Genomic DNA, 12,316 nt, shown 5'->3' with positions numbered 1-12,316 from the left:
CCCACCGGGTCCCGGTGAACGGGTCCAAAGAGTGCTATTATATTGCAAAGCATATGAGCATACGACGTGATCTGGGGACATGACATACGAGGGTGTCCCCCTGAGCAAGCCTAATCTGGAGCAAGAACCGCACCAACTGCCATCCCTGTCGCGTGATTTCATCTTTCATTATCATGAAACCACCGTCCAATAACATTACAATTCATCATCCGACTCGGTCTCGCTACCAGTGGGCGGCGGCGCAGGCGCGGCCTTCTTTGCCGTCTTCTTCATGAACGGCAGGGCTCGCGCAGGCGGCGGCGCATCGTCCTCCTGCACTCTCGCCGGTTGTTGCGCCGGCTTTGTCTCCTCTTCCTCCGCATCGTCTTCGTCTTCGTCATGCTCGCTTGCCGTCTCTGTTTCATCGTCCGTCGTGTCTCGCTGCTGGTCAGACATTTCTGCGTCAGCCTCCTTGCTGACGGCCGTGTCGACGTCCATCTTCTCAAACCCGTCGTCTGACCCGTCGTCGTCGTCCTCCGCCGCGGGTGCTGCTGCTTTCCTCTTCGATGCCCGTGACCTGGTCGCCGTGCGCCCCTGGCCAGCAGTCTTGGCCCGCCTTGCCTGGCTGTGATGTCTGTGACGGGGGGATAGCGGGCGGATCGCCAGACGCGGCGGCGGCGAGGATCTTCTGCTGCTCGCGATCTTGACCTTTTTCGCGTTGAGCAGGTCGCGAACTTAAGCAGCAGTTCCGTCTCGTCCGTCCTCTTCGCCTCGACGAGCTCGTCGAGCTGGCTCTTGAGCTGCCACACCGACGCCTCCAGCTCGGTCTGCTTGGTCGTGACGGCGGCGAGCGTCACGTTGGCCTGCACGACGGCAGCTGCCGCGAGGCCGCACCAATCAAAGAGCTCGATCTCCTCGTCGGCATTGTGCTTGAGCTCCAGCGTGCCCAGGCGTTGCTAAGAAAAGAAGAATTAGCGGTCGGCGCCTTGTGGGCAGACGGAGGAGGAGGAGAAGGCGGGCATACCGTGATACCCTTGACACGCCGCCTCACGGTGATAGTGATGGCGACCTCGCTCTCCACCGTGGCGATGGCCTCAACGCCCTTACCGGGGTTCTGCGTCAGGAGGCCAGACAGAATGTCGACCCACTCCTCTTCGGCGCAGGGGCTGTTCTTGACCAGCAGGGCGGCAACGCGATCATGACGCACTGCACGAAGTATGTCTGGTCAGATCGGGGCTGCCGGACCGGGGAGGGGAGAGGCGTCACGCTTGCAGAAGGCGTGGGAGAAGCACGCGGCCCTGAGACAGGGCTGCGGCCGGGCCGCGGCGATCGGCGGGGTAAGACTGGGAAGGGGGAAGAGAGAGAGAGGGGGGAAGAGAGAGAATTTGACGTACATGAGGCCACATAGGGGGCCAGGCCATCCGTGCCCACGAGCTTGAGGTCGAGAGGTTTCGTTCGGGTCTGGGTTGCGTTGACGAGGACGAAACTGCCTTCCTCGTCTGAACGGGGAAAACGGAGGACAGAGGCCGTGGAGACCATTTTCAATTAGGTTGGCTTGGTTTGAATGCGTGACTTGATCGTCGCTCGGTTCCATGTGTCAACTCTGAAAGTGAGGCAGCGCAAGTCTGGAGGAATCAATAGAGTGGCGGCAGCAGCAGCAGCAACAACAACAACAACAACAATCCTACCACCACTAACACCAACAACAGACGGCCCAGAAAAGCTGGACACCAACACCGTGGTGAAACACTTGACGCAGAACCAATCGGGTTGTACGGGCGGGTGAGGCCCAACTGACGGATCGAACGAGCGAGGACGACAGGTTGCGGCGGCGGGCCGACAACAAGACACGGGGCGTCCTCGTAGTATGGACTGGTCGTCGTGGGTGTGATGACAGGAAGGGCTAGAGATGCTAGTCGATCAGTGCCAGGATGATGACGAAGTCGATAGTTTGCCGGGCGCGGAGATGAGGTTTGCTGGGATGCTCTCGGCCGTCGGCAGAGGTTGCAGCTCCGAGCTGGAGGAAGAAGGCAAGAAAAAAGAAAGATGGAGTATTGATCTCTCGATATTTGCTTTTGATAAAGAAATCCCGAGAGAAGCAACAAGCGTCTGTGCTTTGGGCTGCAGCCAACAGATAGTGGATGAGTCGCGCGTGAAAAAAGTAGCAGTCTGCTTAGTTTTTTCTTTCTTTCTTTTAGGCACCCACGGCTTGAAGCTCGAGACAGTCTGGCGTGTTTCCACAGAGGGGATAGCAAAGCCAACGAAGGCAGGATAGGCACCAGCGGCGCCAGCGACGCCAGCGACGATGAAGTTGCCTGCCTGAAGGAGGTAGGTAGCTTGGTGGTGGTGATCGTGGTGGAGATGATCTCCAGGCAAACACGGGGGCCAATCGACCGATCGACAGGTTAGACAATGTTCCGCGTCCTACGTCCTTGCAAGTACTGCAGAGGGGGTGCTCATGTGCAACGTGGCTGGTGAGACTGTACCAGGCCAGACGGAGAAGGGCTAGGCCTTGAGGAGCGAGGTCTCCTCTTCTCGGACCTCGTCTTCTAGGTGCCTCAAAAGGTAATGTGGTCGTGATGACAGGTTGTCGGGAGTGTAGGCTGGTGGTACCTACCTAAGGTAGGTGAGCAAGGTAAGGTACCTAAGCACCTACTCAGGGAGGTACCTACGCACATGTTGTCAGGTGTACCTGTAGGCTAGGGCACCTGGGAAAGTACCCGGCACGCCTGGCCAGCAGAGCCAGCCTAGCAGAGCAAGCCTGGGTACCTCCCAGAACAGCGCGACCCCGACGCGTCAAGGTCGTGTCTGTGCTGGCTGGCTTGGCCCAATCAGTGGTGGAATGCAAGCTCCGTTGAGCCACGTGACTTGCCGGCCTGGACTGCATCATGTCCCTGTCCACCTGTCCACCTGTCCAGTCTAGAGGGGCTTCCCCCCCCCCCCTGCCGTCATGTCTCGCCAACATGGCCTTTCACTCGCCAGCCACCCGCAAAGGCCCCGCCTAAACAGCACATTGAGCACTAAAACGACCGTGCCCCGCGGCCACCTCATCAGGACCCAGCACAGAAGAGGGACCTACCGCCGTAGACAGCAAAGGCACGCGAGCTAGGTAGGTGCCTTAGGTGAGGTCCCCAGAGGAGTAGGGTCATCCCCAGCCCCCAATCGCCCGCCTGCTCAGCCCTGATTTTCGCATCCTCCATGCATCCAGTCCCCCCTTCCCGACCATCTCGTGGCATGCTCCAGCATTTGACGATACCTCACCCACACCACCCGCCCGCCACCTACCTATCACCCAACGTCATCCACTGCGAACCGCTACCACTCCGTATACTCAATCCGAAAACCTCTCTTCTTCGCCTCGTGAACTTTACTACGATAGAATCTCGACTTCGCATCGCCCACCCCTGAACGAAAATTTACGACGTGCACCAACGGAACAAATTAACCGACGACTGTGCTGTCCTGCTCCTGCCGCTCCTGCAACCAGCCCGAAAACCCTCAACCCTCAACCCACTCCCAGCCACCCGCCATTTTTCGCATCCGGCCACCTTTTGCGGCCTCACACAAACCCTTCTCAACTCTCCGTTGCGACACCTTTCGACCTCATCCAGACGAAGCAATCAATCGACAGGAGGCCCCGACGGCCTTTGGATGATTGCTGCTCTGGTGCGGACGACATGATCTCGCACCTTCCGTGAACAACGAAAGCTGTCGGATCCTCGACGTCCTCGCTGGACAGCGACCACACCACGTCACCCAGCGCAGCGACCTCAAACCGAATACTACAGAAGCAAACCAGCAGTAAACCACAGTAGCAAACTTTGTTCCACGATGGAGGCATTACGCTTGAAGCCACGGCAGCCCGTGGAAGAACAGATTGAGGATTGGGATGATGGCGACTTCCAGATCGATGCCGGCGAGGCCCCCTTTCGCCCCGCCAATTCGCACAACCAACCGCCGAGCCGTCGCGACTCGCACTCGTCCGTCATGTCCTTGCGCTCCGAGCTCGAGTCACTACCCGGCGACGAGAGGCAGCTGCATCTGCCTGGCGATGACGAGCGGTCGACCCTCGACGCCATTGCCGCTGCCACCAAGGCCGGCATCCCTATCCCGCAAAACGTCCCCTCGTCAGCCCTCATGGGCGGCACGATCAAGCGCCTGGGCGGTCGCAAGATTAAGAGGATCATCCAGGACGACTGGGAGAACGATCTCGAGCTGCCGGATTCCGCACAAGCCCTTCGCATCAAACCACAAGACGCCTCGCAGTTCCCCGACGCCCTGCGGCAAGTAAGCGGTCCTCACTCGAGCCCCACCAAATTGTCGGCCGCCGTCCGTCTGTCCATCAGCAAGGACGAGCGGAGACAATCTACCATGTCCATGTCGAGCGTCGTGTCGGGCGCTGCCAACCTGGACAAGTTTAAAGACAACGATGATGAAGACGATGACTTCTTCGGTGACGGAGGCGCTACCATCAAAGTGTCCAAGACCCGCCCACCCAAGCCCATCTCCCTCATCACGCCACCCACGCCGCAGAAGATGGAGAAGACGGACAAGATTGCTGGTGCCGACGACGACTTTGAGGGCGACTTCGAGCTGCCCTCTGACGGCAAGCTCAAGCTCTCCACGCGTAAGACCATTCCCAAGACGCCGGCAACGCAGGCCGAGGATATGGACTGGGGTGAAGGCAGCTTGGGCACTCGATTCGGCGGCACCAGGAGAGACGGCCGATCCAACCGAAGCTCCTCGGCTTCCGCCCTCAGCCCCAGCGTGTCCAGCTCGTTCACTGCCGAGAGTGAAGACGACACCTTTGAGGGCCTCCTGCTGCCAAGCGGACACGTCAACTTTGAGGAGCGACTCGTGCGAAACAGAAAGAGCCGCTCGCCTGTGCGTACTGTGGAAGAGGAGCCTGCCGATCTCAAGACTCCTCAGCCTCAGGTCCAGGCGCCTCAGGGTCAGCCCGCACCGCGCGCTCCCCAAGCCGAAGCCGACAAGGATGACATGTTTAATGATCTTGAGCTCGGCGACGGCGAAGTCTTTGATTCGGGCAAGCTCACATTACACCGTAACATCCGCATGAACACAAACCGCCCCGCCAGCCCGACGCGGCCCAAGACGGCCGTCTCCATCACCTTCACCAACAAGCCCGTGCAGTCACGTCTGCCGAGACCGAACCATGAGCGCGCTCAGTCATCTTTGGAGCCCGTGTCGGAGAGTGGCGGTCCTATTCAGTCCAGATCGAGGCGGTCGCAGTCACGCATGGGTCACTCGTCACATTCTTCTGTCACCAGTCTACCCACACCAACGACGCCTTCTCCCATTCAGCTCCTACAGCCCGCGACGCCCCGCAGGCGAGAGATGAGCAAGCCTACATCCCACGCCTCTCTCCGCAACGAACCCACCACCACCAGCTCCCAGCTGCTGAAGTTTAAGCGATCCTTGCCGGCCATGCGAGCGACGCCGCAGTCGCCCGCCAAAGCCCCCATTCCTCGATATGAGAGACCCCCCTCTCGGACCGATGGCCGCCCGCAGTCGTCTCTGCGACCCAAGACACCGGTCGAGAGACGAGCTGCTGGAGAGCCCGCGCTTCAGACGGCCCGCAAGCCGTTCCTGCCCGCTGGTTCATCTACCACGCACTCACATCACATATCTGCCAAGACGGGACGGTCACTGCGACGTCACGACTCGAACAGTTCCATTGATCTCCGGCCCGCCTCTAGGACCGTCTCCCGGTCCGCGATGCGCTCGCCTAGTCCGCAGCGCCTCCACCGCAGCGCTAACCAGATCGCCCAAGGCGGACCGCGGGCTGGCTATTACCAGAACCGATCCAAGACGTTTGGTGACGGGCATGAGCTCGACGCTTTTGACGACCTGCCTACGTCCAGCCAGGCAGAGTCCAAGTACGTCTGCCAGCCAGCAAAGGCGCCTCTACGAAACAAGATTTACCAGAACGTGCTGCCCGACCGCAACACTACCCCCTCACCGGTGCCTCAATCGCCAGCCAGATTCGACCGATCTGACAGCACACCACACTTTGCCCGCGACACTGCAGCCAGCAGGATCGCGCGGGAGACGTCACTGGCTCACCGTGCTCCTTCCAATGGACCGCTCGCACAATTGACGACCCAGCGTGTTGCGCAGCTTTCTAGCAGAAACAACTTTCACCCGGGTGTCCCACAGCCGACGGTGCGCTCTAAGAAGCATCGCAGCAAGCCTCCGCAGCTCAAGCCGCATTTGATCACCAACATGAATAAGGACAATTCTTCGAGGCGTAAGTTTGATCTCGATGTTCCCAATGTGCGGAGACAGGGATACTAACAAAATGACAGACGAGAAGGGCATGTTCTATAACCCACAAACACACCGATGGGAAGGCAACGAGAACGCGCTCAGCGCCTTCGACCCCCCAATGCCTTCACCTTCGACTCTGACCCCCATCGCTCATCTGCCGCGCGAGAAGGAGACTGGCACACCTCGCCCGGCTCTCATCACCAACATTACCGGGACCAAGAACGTTCAGGTCGTCGGAGGCATGGTGTTTGACCCGCAGAACATGTGCTGGCTCAAGCTGGACCCTCAGAACAAAGCCAAGTCCGAGTCCAATGATACGATGGATGGCTTCAACGCCCTGGACGACGATGACGATGTTTTCAAAGACATCCCCGACCTCGAGGACCCTCCTGCAGACTCTGCCGAAGGCGGCCACGGCCGTGTCAGCGATGTCAAAGACGACTGGCTTGTCGGCGAGGAGTTTGACGTCGGCCCCGAATTCGTGCGCCGCCAGCGTGAGGAAGAAGACCGGTGGAGGAAGAAGTGTGAGAAGTGGCTCGACGTGCCCGACCGCAACCGCGAGACCTGGCGCTGGGCCATCCGCGATCTTCTTGTGCACCAGCGCACCACGGCGCAATAATGGCGACCGCCCCCTCTCAGAATTACATACGAAGCGAAACTCCTCTACATTTGCACACACTCACCACCACGACCACCCAACCTGCCATTTACCCATCTACGCATTTTAATACACCCCCCCCCCCCCACACGTTACGATCGTCATGATGAGGTTGCAGCTCTTACGAGAGCTGTGGAGTTTACTGGGCGCGACAGCATTGTTTTGCGGATTGGCATGATTTTTTTCAATTACTGATTTATAGAGTGGGGAGGCGGCTCCCCACACTGTCTGTGTATTATCACCCCCATCATAACCACGACGACTATGAACTGAGGAGGCTTTAAAAGTTGTGCAGCTGCAGCAAGCAGCCGCGTTGTTGATTTTTCGAAGTGGTAGAACCAGAGGCAGAAGGGGTTGAGGCGCCAGGATAGGGGGTCAGCGTCTACCGACTTGACGCATGGCAGATGCGTCGAGCGAACAGAGAAATGAAGAGGATTGCCTGTGATATTCATGGCGCTCAGATGTGTTTCAATGTGATGACGTGATCCAAGCACTTATGGATTTTTCAACGGACGTGTGGAAATCTTCTTTTTTCTTTACGAAACCCAAACCTCCTTGGTACATAACTTTGGCCGGGGACGACACCACCAGGCTGCGCTGCTTCACATGATCTCGGCCACACATAATTTTTCTCTCGCTCCGCCCGCCCAGTCGGAGGCCATCTACTTTCCGCCCGTCTTCTTGCCCTTCTTGCCCTTCTTCTTCTCAGGCGTCGTCTTCGTCTCGGGCACAACCTTCTCGGCCGTCTCGGTGATCAGGCCGGCCTTCTTCAGCTCGACCTCGTCAGCGGGCTTCTTCGTCTTCTTCTCGCCCTTGGGCGCCTTCTTCTTCTTCTTCTCCTCTACGGCGGCGGCGGCGACGACGGGCTCCTCCGCGACGGCAGCGGGCTGCTCGGCCTCGGCCTTGGCCTTGTTGGCCTTTTTCGACTTGTCGTCCTCCTCCTGCGTCTTGTTCTCGCCCTTCTTCTCCCCCTTGGCGTTCGCCGCGCCCTTGTCGAGCGCGTGGGGATCGAGACCCCTCCTGCGCATGGCGTTCCGCTTCGCCTTGAGCATGTACCCCTCGTCCTCGTCGTCGTCAAAGCCGCCAAAGCCGTCGTCGCTCGTCTCGGGGCCCTCCTCAGCGCCAATGGGCGTCCTGTCGACGAGGGCGCTGTCGTCGTCGTCGTCGTCGAAGCCGCCCGACTGCGCGCCGCCGCGGCGGCCGTTCTTGGTCGCGACGGACAGGCGGTCGGCGTCGGCGGGGCCGGCGACGGCCTTGGCGGGCGTGGGGCCGACCTTTTGGAACTTGGACACGAAGAAGCCGTCGACGTTGTAGGTGTGCGGGTAGTAGCGGCGCGTCAGCTTGAGGGAGGCGTCGAACTTTTTGCCCATGTACGACGTGAAGCCCTCCTTGCCAAAGGGGAGGCCTGTATCGACGAGCTTGACGTTCGGGCGGCGGGAGAGGGCGTACTGCACGACGGCCTCGCTGCGGGGACGGTCGTTAGTTGTGTGTTCCTTCTTTTTTTTTAAGGCGAGGGGGAGGGGAGCAGGGAGACGGGCGTCGGGTATATGGACGCTTGTGAAAAGGGGCAAGAAAGGAAACGTACTTCTCCTCAATGGTGACGCTGCAGGTCGAGTAGACGATGAAGCCGCCCGTTTTGCTGTTGTGGTTCACCGAGTCGATGGCGGCGAGGAGCAGCTGCTTCTGCATGTGCGGGAGCATCATGAAATCGCGTTCCGTCTTGTTGGTCTTGACGCTGGGATCCTTGGCAATGACACCCGTTCCGGAGCCTGTGCAATCAACGTCAGCTGTGGACGACGGGAGTAGGGGTTCGCATGCCGAGTCACGTACAGGGAGCATCGAGGAGGACCCTGTCGAAACCGCCCATGGGCTTGGGGAACTCTCGCGCATCGTAGTTGGAGACGACGACGTTGCGCGCACCGAGCTGAGGTCGTGTTAGTGACGCCGGTCAAGGATGCCATGACGAGCCAAACGTACGCGGTGAATGTTACCGATCAGACCCTTCGCACGAGCCTTGTTGGGATCGTTGGCCAAAATGAAGCCTTTGTTCTTCATCATGGCAGCCATGTGTGTCGTCTTGCCACCGGGAGCAGCGGCCATATCGAGGACGCGTTCGTTCTCCTGGGGTCCGAGGGCCATGACGGGAAGGAATGAAGAGGCGGCTTGCTGGGAGATGGTTAGTCTTCACGTCAAGACTGCTTGCAGCGCGGGCCTGAACGTACCAGAATGTAGTGGCCGGCGAGGTACTCGGGGCTGGCACCGAGGGGAATGCTGCTCTCTAGCCAAAACGTCAGCAAGTCGTTCACTCTCAAACGCTCCCGGCACGAGAGAACTTACCAAAGACCTGGAGACCGACCTTGCTCCACTTGCCGACAGGCTCCAGGACAACACCTCGAGAGATCAAAGACTGGGCGAGGTCTCTGCGGTGTGTCCTCAGAGTGTTGGTGCGAATGACGATGGGTCTCGGGCTTTCGTTGGCCTCGAAGAAGGAGAAGGCTTCGCTCGGGCTGAACAGGTTGAACAGCTTCTCAGCAAGGTATTCTGAGTAGCCGTAGTAGCCGCAAATGTCCTTGATCAGCTGCGCCGTGTACTCGGAGCGGCTGCGGCCGGGGTCGGCCAGCTTGGCGAAATCCTCGAGAATGCGCACATTGTCGGTCATGCGGTTGCGGAGAACGTGCAGATCCGGCGCGAGGGCTTTCTTCTTGGGGTCCTCATTGTCGTCGTCAAGCACCATGCCCGTCTCGGCGATATTCGTCTGCAGGCCCATCTCCTCGAGCTCAGCCGCTGCATCCTCAGCCTCCTGCGCCGCCTGCTCGTCGAGCTTGCGCGAGAGACCCTCGAGGTTCGCCCGGCTCAGCGCCTCCTCGCCATCGGAGTCGTCCTCGTCCTCAGAGAAGACATGCTTGTTCTGCTCCTGCTCGGGATCGTCAGAGTCGAATACGGAGTCGTCAGAGCCGAGGAAATCGTCGCCCAGCGTAGCGTCGCCGTCGAGGCCAGAGAGGTCGTCGTCGCTGGCGGCAAGGTCGGCCATGTCATCGTCGTCCGAAAGCTCGGCCTCCTCCTCGACGACCTTGGCCTTCTTGCCCTTCTTGGGCTTGCTGCGCGGGTTCACCGCAGGGGTGACGGCGGCGTCGGCCTTCGCACCATTGGTGCCCTTGGCAGACTTGGCCTTCTTCGCAGGCGGTGCGGCGGCCTGCTGCTTGCTCGCGCGTCGCCTCTTGTTCTGGGGTGCCTCGGTGGGCTCATCGACGGGGAGGCCAGCCTTTCTCTTGAGCTTGGCGAAGTGAGCCTCCGACAGTGGCTCGGGAGGTCCCTGCTTCTTGAATCGGTTTCCGACCTGTTTCTCGAGTCAATTCTTATCCAAGATGGTCTATTAATCCTGAGTACTGGAGGATATACGCACACCCATGATTCCTGTGATTCTTTGGAGGGCGGTATATCAGGGTCGTGTCGTCGTCGTTGTCGTCAGGTGGTCGCGACCCAGAGATGCGCCAGCCAGTACTGTCCGCTGCAGAAAAAAGTTGGACCCCCACCGAAACTTTTCCTCGATAGCGATGCACGGACGCTGCGATAAGATGGGGAGCTTGGACACTGTGTGCAGTACGTCCCCCTGGCTTGCTTACCTAAGTGAGTCTCGACCATCTGGGCCATGTCCCTCATTGCGCTGCGGGCAGCTCCCTAGGTGCCTACGTACGTGGGGCAATGTGGATGGATCCAAGAATTGGCTCCCAGTGATGAGGTAGACAACCGCACATGTTCGTGACGTCTGGAAGCCCCCGTGTAACAGACATACAGTCTTGCGATCCAACCTCTTAACGACTCAACGCATCCATAAACCGACAGCCATTCACTAGCAACGTCAGCAGCAGGCCCTGAACACCGCAAACATGGCCGAGGTCGTTTTCGCAAGACAGTTCCTGTCGACACTCGACTCCAAGCCCATCAAGCTCTCCGCAGACCATGTCGAGGATCCCAAGAATTTCCCTGCGCGCCCTCCCGTTCGTCTCTCCTCCTCCGTCCCAGCTCCCCCTTCCCGGCCCGTCCCCTGCCCCATGCTGACCCGCGCAGTACGTCCTCCCCAAGATGCCCAAGGCCTTCAGCAAGCCCGCGGCGCCGCTGGCCCCGGGCCAGGAGCGCAGCGTCACCGTCGTCCTCAAGTCGCTGCGCAACCCGCCCATCGACGTCAAGCTCACCTCGCAGCCCCTCAACACGTCCGTCCTCGACCTCAAGGCCCGCGTCGCCGAAAAGGCCAGCGTCCCCGTCGATAAGTTGCGCCTGCTGCACCGCAAGAAGCCCGTGCCCGACAGCAAGATTCTCAAGGACCTCGCGGGCGACGACGAGGTGACGGTCGAGTTTGCCATCATGGTCATTGGCGGGGCGGCGGCCGTGCAGCAGCAGCAGCAGCAACCGACTGACGGCGAGGCGGGCGTCGGCGTCGCGGGCGAGGCTACGGGTGCTGCGGCGCTCGGGACGGAAGCCTTTTGGACGGATCTCAAGGGGTTCCTGATGCAGAGGCTCAAGGATGAGGCCGAGGCTGAGAGGCTGGCCACGTCATGGCACGCCGACTGGGCAAGCAAGAGGTAGACAACGGCAGGGAGGACACTTGGAGCATGTGTGAGAGGAGGGGGGGCGTTCATAGCTACGGCGGGAGAGGGACAGCGATCATTGAGCATCAAATGAGAACACGAGAATGACAAGAACCACCGCGACAAAGTGTGGCGACGACAGCGAGATATCGTGTTTACATCCCAGTGTGTGATATTTTCCTTATGGAGTACCGTGAAAAATGAAACAGCACAGCCAGACGGAGGACCATCAGATCTGGAAATCAAGCCTTGTCGCGGTCCAAGAGAAAAAAACATGATCCGGGGCCAATCCCTGGGTCTGTCTGGGCCCGCCCGGTCGAGTACGTGGGTATACGCGAGCGGAGACGGCGACAACAGCCATCAGGGGCTCCCCCGGCAGACTAACATTTCATCCTTCCCTTTTCGCGATTGCAACAGTCAACCTCTCCGTCATTGGGTCATCATTCGTCTCTGAGGACGGTAGTCGCTAAAGAGTATATGCTCTCCGTCTTCGCGTTAAGAAAAAGCTCCAAGATACGGTGCCGGCAAGTGTGTGTGAGGGGGGTGCGGGGGAACGACACGTTTATGCGGCAAGACCCTTGCTGACGGTCTTGATGATGCTGTCATACTCAATGTCGTCGGGGTCGTTGGCCTGGAGCTCGGTCGCAAGACCGGTCAGGGAGCGCTTGAGAGCCTCCTTGGAAGAGGCGTAGATCATCTTAGCCTGTGTAGGGTGTCAGCACGCCGTACGATGTGGAGGCCAGGCAGTTGCAGAGAGAGGGAGAGAGAGGAGGGCAAGGTGCTCACCATGATGCCAGCATCATCG

General features: G+C 59.5%; 6 protein-coding genes across 6 annotated transcripts in view; 3 read left to right on the top strand and 3 right to left on the bottom strand.

Moving 5' to 3' along the window:
- VDBG_05214 (oxidoreductase) overlaps window positions 1–114 on the top strand; it is a gene marked incomplete at both ends in the record, with an annotated part of 1,258 nt that extends 1,144 nt beyond the window's left edge. Inside the window, one exon of the mRNA XM_003004055.1 lies at window positions 59–114. Within this exon, the coding sequence (XP_003004101.1) occupies window positions 59–114 (56 nt within the window). The remainder of the gene's footprint in view (window positions 1–58) is intronic.
- An 81-nt stretch (window positions 115–195) lies between these two features.
- On the bottom strand, window positions 196–1,375 carry VDBG_05213 (conserved hypothetical protein; the record flags this gene model as incomplete). The annotated part of the gene is made up of 4 exons (XM_003004054.1): window positions 196–613; window positions 688–935; window positions 1,004–1,185; window positions 1,225–1,375. The coding sequence occupies 4 exons, from the start codon at window positions 1,373–1,375 to the stop codon at window positions 196–198; spliced, it is 999 nt and encodes a 332-aa protein (XP_003004100.1).
- A 2,435-nt stretch (window positions 1,376–3,810) lies between these two features.
- On the top strand, window positions 3,811–6,886 carry VDBG_05212 (conserved hypothetical protein; the record flags this gene model as incomplete). Its single annotated transcript, XM_003004053.1, has 3 exons — window positions 3,811–4,606; window positions 4,664–6,247; window positions 6,306–6,886. 3 exons carry the CDS (start codon window positions 3,811–3,813, stop codon window positions 6,884–6,886), a joined length of 2,961 nt encoding a protein of 986 aa, XP_003004099.1.
- A 701-nt stretch (window positions 6,887–7,587) lies between these two features.
- On the bottom strand, window positions 7,588–10,334 carry VDBG_05211 (Nop16-like protein NOP2; the record flags this gene model as incomplete). The annotated part of the gene is made up of 6 exons (XM_003004052.1): window positions 7,588–8,389; window positions 8,511–8,694; window positions 8,756–8,849; window positions 9,148–9,203; window positions 9,263–10,262; window positions 10,329–10,334. The coding sequence occupies 6 exons, from the start codon at window positions 10,332–10,334 to the stop codon at window positions 7,588–7,590; spliced, it is 2,142 nt and encodes a 713-aa protein (XP_003004098.1).
- A 478-nt stretch (window positions 10,335–10,812) lies between these two features.
- VDBG_05210 (conserved hypothetical protein) lies at window positions 10,813–11,509 on the top strand (the record flags this gene model as incomplete). Its single annotated transcript, XM_003004051.1, has 2 exons — window positions 10,813–10,923; window positions 11,009–11,509. The coding sequence occupies 2 exons, from the start codon at window positions 10,813–10,815 to the stop codon at window positions 11,507–11,509; spliced, it is 612 nt and encodes a 203-aa protein (XP_003004097.1).
- A 131-nt stretch (window positions 11,510–11,640) lies between these two features.
- VDBG_05209 (cofilin) lies at window positions 11,641–12,316 on the bottom strand (the record flags this gene model as incomplete). Its single annotated transcript, XM_003004050.1, has 2 exons — window positions 11,641–12,214; window positions 12,298–12,316. The coding sequence occupies one exon, from the start codon at window positions 12,206–12,208 to the stop codon at window positions 12,074–12,076; it is 135 nt and encodes a 44-aa protein (XP_003004096.1).

Source organism: Verticillium alfalfae, genomic scaffold (genome assembly GCF_000150825.1).
Source record: "Verticillium alfalfae VaMs.102 supercont1.6 genomic scaffold, whole genome shotgun sequence".
In the NCBI taxonomy this organism is placed as follows: Eukaryota; Fungi; Ascomycota; class Sordariomycetes; order Glomerellales; family Plectosphaerellaceae; genus Verticillium; species Verticillium alfalfae.
This window is presented reverse-complemented; position numbering and strand designations above follow the sequence as displayed.